Raw genomic sequence first — 5,743 nt, 5'->3', positions numbered from 1 at the left:
GTTTTCTGTCCTCTTCCCTCCCTCCCTTCCTCCCTCCCCCCCGACACCTCATTCCTCTTCACTATCGAAACAAAATACAGAGAAACCGATTTCCGAAGCGAAAGCGCAGAAGGATAAAGGTGTTTTACTACAGACCTCTCAGTCTGGCGCTGATAAAAAAGCCCAACTCATCTTCGGAAAGAAAAAAAGACTGGCAAATGCCGCGGGTTTGGTTGTGATGCTTAATTTCGGGTAAATCTCCTAGAAATAATTATTTTATATATATATATATATAATTTTTTTTCCTTGTGAGAAGAAGGGAGGGGGGAAGGTCAGGCTTGTGACCCGACCGTTTGACGGTGTTGGGAAGTTCTTGAAAAGGAAGAAAAAAAAAAAAAGCTGCAACAAATAAGCCTGTTCTTCGCATCGGTGCGGGGCTCCGCGGGCGCGGAGGGAGCCCCATCTCCTCGGGGGGGTGCGGAAGGGCCGCGGCCGCCCTGCCCCGGCCCCGCTGCGTGACACTGCCGGTGCTCGGGGAAGGGAGGGTCGTTTGGACTGCTCAATTCGATACAAATTAGGTCACAAATATTGTGTACAGTTTGTAGTAAAACACCTCAGACATTTAAAAACGCTATATAAGTCTTTAAAAATGCAAAACTAGTCTATTGTAAAACAGATTCACCTGAAATACAGCTGATATAACCAAGGCGCTGGAAGGTTATTCATAGGCACACATCTGTCTTTCCTTTTCTGTCGGGTTTTTCGTTCTTTTTTTTTTTAATTTTCTATTTTTCCGTGGGTTTTCCCTTTTTTCTTTTTTTTTTTCTCGGTTTTTCTTTTCTCTTCCTTTTTGCGTGGGTTTTGTTTTGCGGTGGGGGTTGGTGGAGTTTTTTTTTTTTTTTTTTTTTTTTCCCTTCGTCCTAGCAGAGACCGAAAACAAACCTCGTCTGCGAGTAAACACCGTGTGTGACCAGCGGAAAGGTCGGAGAGAGGAAAAAAAAAAAAAAATATTGCCGAGGCGGCGGCGGGCGGGGACCCCTCGCCGCGTCTCCCGAAACCATAAGTTAATAAAGCCCACAAGGCGGGCAGTCCGTGCCGCGGCCGGGCAGTCCCGGGGCCGGAGCCCGCGGTCAGAGGTCGTGGCAGGCCGTGTCCGTTTTCACGCCGTGCGAGTACACGTCGTGCTGCGGCTGCTCGCCCGGAGGGGTCATGCGCTTCTCCTTCTGCCGCCGGTTGCAGAACCAGACCCGCACCACCTCCTTCTCCAGCTGCAGGCTGTCCGCCAGCGAGGAGATCTCCTGGGCGGCCGGCTTGGGGCACTTGAGGAAGTGCGTCTCCAGCACGCCCTTGACACTCACCTCGATGGAGGTCCGCTTCTTCCTCTTCCTCCCCTGCGCCGCGATCTTGTCGATGCTCGTGGGGCTGCCGGTGGAGGAGTCGGCCTCCTCCAGCCACTTGTTCAGCAGCGGCTTCAGCTTGCACATGTTCTTGAAGCTGAGCTGCAGGGCCTCGAAGCGGCAGATGGTGGTCTGCGAGAAGACGTTGCCGTAGAGGGTGCCCAGCGCCAGCCCCACGTCGGCCTGGGTGAAGCCCAGCTTGATGCGGCGCTGCTTGAACTGCTTGGCGAACTGCTCCAGCTCGTCCGAGGTCGGCGTCTCCTCGTCCGAGTGGTCCTGGCAGTGGTGGCCGCCCAGCTCGCCGTGCTCGCCGCCGGCCTCGCCGCGCAGCCCCGGGTGCAAGCCCTGGCCGGCGCGGCGGCGGCGGCGGCGGCGGGGGGGGCGGCCAGCGAGGCGCTGTGCGCCGGGCTGGCGCCCCAGGCGCTGGGGTGGTTGGCGTGGGGCGAGTGGTGGGAGACGTGGGGCGAGCGGTGGTGGATGATGGCGCCCAGCTGCAGGTCCTCGCGGCCCGGCTTCACGTCGGGCTGCTCCAGCGGGCCGCCCGCCAGCGCCGCGGGCCAGGGCGCGCCGTCGCTCAGGCTGGTCACCCAGTGATGCCCCAGCGGGTGCCCATTGCCGGGGACGCCCTGCAGGTACTCGCTCTGCAGCAGCTTCTGCGGGCTGCGGAACGGGCTGCCCTGCTGCATGCCCGCGCCCTCGGCGTGGGCGAGCGCGCCGGCGCCCAGCAGGCCGTAGGGGTTGGAGGCGGCTGTGGCCATGGCCGCGGCAGCCCCACGAGTTATACTGTGCCGCCGCCGCCGCGCCAGCCTTTGACATCCACCGGCACGGCGGCCCGGCGGCGGCCGCGCCGCGACTGGCACCCGCGCCGGCCAATGGGGGCGCGCCGCCGGTCGGGCCCACCAATGGGCGCTGTGCGAGGGCGGGGCGAGCCCTTGCGGGGCGGGGCCGCGGGGCCGCGCGGGCGCGAGGCAGGAAGTGAATCACTCCGCCGGCACCGGGGGCCGGGCGCGAGGCGGCCCCGCCGCTTAACTCCTTCCGCGCCGGGCGGGGAGCGGCGGGGCCCGCGGGGGGGGCTCAGCTTAAATGGGGAGCGCCTGGGAACGGGGGGGGGACACGCGGGGGGCACGGCTTAAATGGGGAGCGATTAGCGGCGGGCAGAGGTGCTCCGCTCCGCTCCGCTCCTCCCCCGGTGCGGCTGCCCCGAGCCGCGCGTCCCCGTCTGCCCCGGGCCGTGCGGCGACAAAAACGGAGAAAAGCCCCAAATAATAAAAAAACAGCCCCCAAAAAAGGAGCTTCCCGACCTCGCCGCCGGTAAATCCCGGTGGATGCTCTTCAAAGTTAGCAGCGCGGGCGCCGTGCGCCGCCGCTGCGCGCCTGGCGGGCGGGCTGCAGGGCAAAACCGGGGGGGGAAAAGGAGAAAAAGAGGGGGGAAAAAAGTGAGAAAAGGGAAAATAACGGGGGAAAAGCGCGTGCGGTGCCCGGGACCCCCCCCGGGAGGAGAGGGGGGAGCGCGGAGCCCCCCGGCTCGGCCGGGCCCGGCGGGCAGAGCTCCGCACCCGCGCAGCCCCGGGACCCCCGAGCCGCCGCCGAGTTCCAAAATGACCTTTCCCTGCGTGGTTTTGGAGGTAACCGAGCTGCGTAATTATATTTGCACTTCCAGAAGACTGCATCAGAGTCCCCTTATTGGTTTGAAATTCCATTAAATATATTGCAAGAGCTCCTAGGTTAAGCTTGATTTAAATTTGCATACATTTTCATATATTTAGCAGAAATAAAAGAAGGCTTGCAGCTACCAGAAAGTCATTAAGGCATTAGTTTCTCTGAGAAGACAGATCTGAAGAAAATTCAAGAAAATGAGAAAATAGATCTAAATAAGGTGAGCGCTCCTCTGGTTCCTTCCGAGCCCGGTCCCATCGCTTTCCTCATTATAATAATAATAATCACAATAATTTCTCGCCGGGGCAGCGTGTGAGAGGGGCAGAGGCAGGGCTGGGTGCTGAGGAGCGGGGCGGGCTGGGGCAAATCGCGATATATCGGCGACTCTGCGGGTCCGCGCCGCGCTGCGCGCCCGCGGGGGTGCGGGGAGGGGGGGGCCGGCTGGGAAAATAAATCAAAAAATGAGGAAAAGTAAATAAAAGAGTGAAGTTTGCGGGCGGGGGGGTGCGCGGGGGGGTCAGCGGGAGGGCCGGGAGCCGGGGATGGCCCCGCTGCACCGCGGTGCCGGCGCGGGGCGGTGCGGGGCGCGCAGCCCCGCGGCCGAGCCCGCCCGAGCGCGGGGAGGGCAGGGAAGGAGTTACAGCAGCAGCTCTTCCTCTTTTTTTTTTTTTTTTTTTTTTTTTTCCCTTCCTTTTTTTTTTTCCCCCCTTTTTTTTTTTTTTTTTTTTTTTTGTTATCCCCCCCACTCTCCGCCTTCGCAAGCTCCTCGAAATAAACATCACCGCAGCCCGCTGGGGGAAAAAAAAAAAAAAGAAAAAAAAAACCCCCCCCCCCCCCCCCCCCAACAACATCAAATCCGCACTGTATAAAAACGTAACTAAATTATTTAAAATTAATTTGCACTTTAACTTCCGATACAATTTTTCAAATCCCATTGCCCGTGAAAATAGATGTTCAGATCCGCCGTTTAATTAAGGCAGAGTCTCTGGCAGGGAAATAAAACCCCGAACGTCCCATTTTAATCTTTGCTGCAAATGTAGCTAAGGCAGAGCCCGGCTCTGCTCCTGCCGAGGCGGCTCTCACCTCGCCTATAGCAGAGTATGGTGGATTTTATAGTGTTTTTATCTGCATATAGTTAAATCTTCTTGCTGTTCTAACTAATCTGCTGGAGAGGGTTTCTTTAGCTCTTTCCTGTCAGTCTAACTTCCCAAGTGTAACAGATGCCGCTCTCAAGCGGTCCTTTCTGCTGCTTTTCTTTATTCAGCCTCGCATTTTTCTCCCCATGATCTGGGTTTCCATAGAGAGAGGAATAAAAGGGGGACCATGGCCACAAATCCCCTGCCCCATGCAGAATAAAAGAGCCTTATTCAATAGCCGACCCCGTCTGGACATGGGAGAAAAATAAGTACATGCAAAGCTACTGTTGCAAGAATTTGTAACTTATTTTTCATAGACCGAAACCCAATAAAGTTTGGGTTTTTTTTTAAATTTTAAAAATATGTATGTCAAAAAAAGTTTTTGGGTTCGGACTGTGCGCTCGAGCCCTTTGCCTCTGCGTGCCCCCGCCCCGGAGGGACCCGCGTTTCCTCAGCAAATAACTGGCTTTAATATCTATTTTTTCTGCTAAATCTTTGGCGTGAAAAAGCTCGCACAATAGCTGGAGGCAGCCACCGTCCTGGGGCAGCGAGAAGTCGCTACAGAGAGCGCCCCGATTTGAAGTGCGGGAGCCGGGATTGTGTCCAGTCCCCCTGGCACCGGCGGCACCGGGGCTCTCCGGGGTCACCGGCTGCGTGGCCCGGCCGTGGCCGTCCCCGCGGTGTCACCCACGCGTGGGGCGTGGGGCAGGGCTGCTGTCCCCGCTCCAGCCCCGCTCCTTCCCCTCGCGGAGCTCCGCTCGGGATGCGCTCCTTCCCCACCGCTCCACGGGCTGCGGCTTGGGACCCGACCCCACCAACGCGGTTCTTATCGTGACAGACCTGATTTTATTATATTTAACAGTTTTTTTGTTTTTTTTTTTTTTTTTCCCCCCCCCCTCCTCTCATTGTTCATCCGCGGGAGGGGAAGGAGACAGAGGGGGAAAAAAAAAAAAAAGGTCTAAAAGGGGTTCGTTTTGATTGTGTTTAATACAGCATGAAGCTCGGAGCGGTAAGCTGTGCCTCGGTGTCGTGACCTCTGTATTGAAAACTTCACCTTCAACACAAGTTCACTTTAGAGACAGGACGAGTTAGATTGCGCTTGGTGGGAACAAGTGCAAATTTAAAAACAGAGTCAATCATAACGGGGGTGGGGGCTGGGAAAGGGCAATTTAACCGTTTCTGGAGCCAGGAGTTAAGGTTTGCATTGTGTACATCCAGGCGCTGGGGCTCCTGCTGAAGCCCAGCCGCCCATCAGTGCTGAGAAAGCGGCTCCTGGAGCTCCGGAGAGGCTTTGGGAACACCTAACCAGCGTGGGGGAAGCTTAGGAAGCAAAAAGGAATTTACAGAGTATTAGCAGAAATTAGCCAATACCGACACAAGCTCAATTAGTTCTTTTTTTTTTTTTTTTTTTTTTTTTTTTTTTTCTCCTTTTGGCTGCTCTTGAACGTGAGTAAATGCTGTGTGCAGGGAGAGAGGAGGGAGAGAGCCACACAGCCATCTCCGAGCCACAGCCAGGAGATGGACTGACAGATTGCAAATTAAACTAGTCCTAATGTACGAATGAATGCGGCCCCC

The 5,743-nt window shown here is 56.7% G+C and overlaps 1 protein-coding gene across 1 annotated transcript; it reads right to left on the bottom strand.

Annotated features, from left to right (window-relative positions):
- Positions 1-945: 945 nt before the first annotated feature.
- POU3F4 (POU class 3 homeobox 4) lies at positions 946-2,184 on the bottom strand. Its single transcript, XM_041396555.1, is given in 2 exon segments — positions 946-1,730; positions 1,733-2,184. Coding segments are annotated over 2 exon segments (1,023 nt in total). The 5' UTR covers positions 2,135-2,184; the 3' UTR covers positions 946-1,109.
- Between the last annotated feature and the right edge of the window lie 3,559 nt (positions 2,185-5,743).

Source organism: Onychostruthus taczanowskii, unplaced genomic scaffold (genome assembly GCF_017590055.1).
Source record: "Onychostruthus taczanowskii isolate IOZ18803 unplaced genomic scaffold, ASM1759005v1 scaffold13, whole genome shotgun sequence".
NCBI lineage: Eukaryota > Metazoa > Chordata > Aves > Passeriformes > Passeridae > Onychostruthus > Onychostruthus taczanowskii.
The sequence above is the reverse complement of the archived record's forward strand: the minus strand, read 5'-3'. Positions and strand labels throughout refer to the sequence as shown.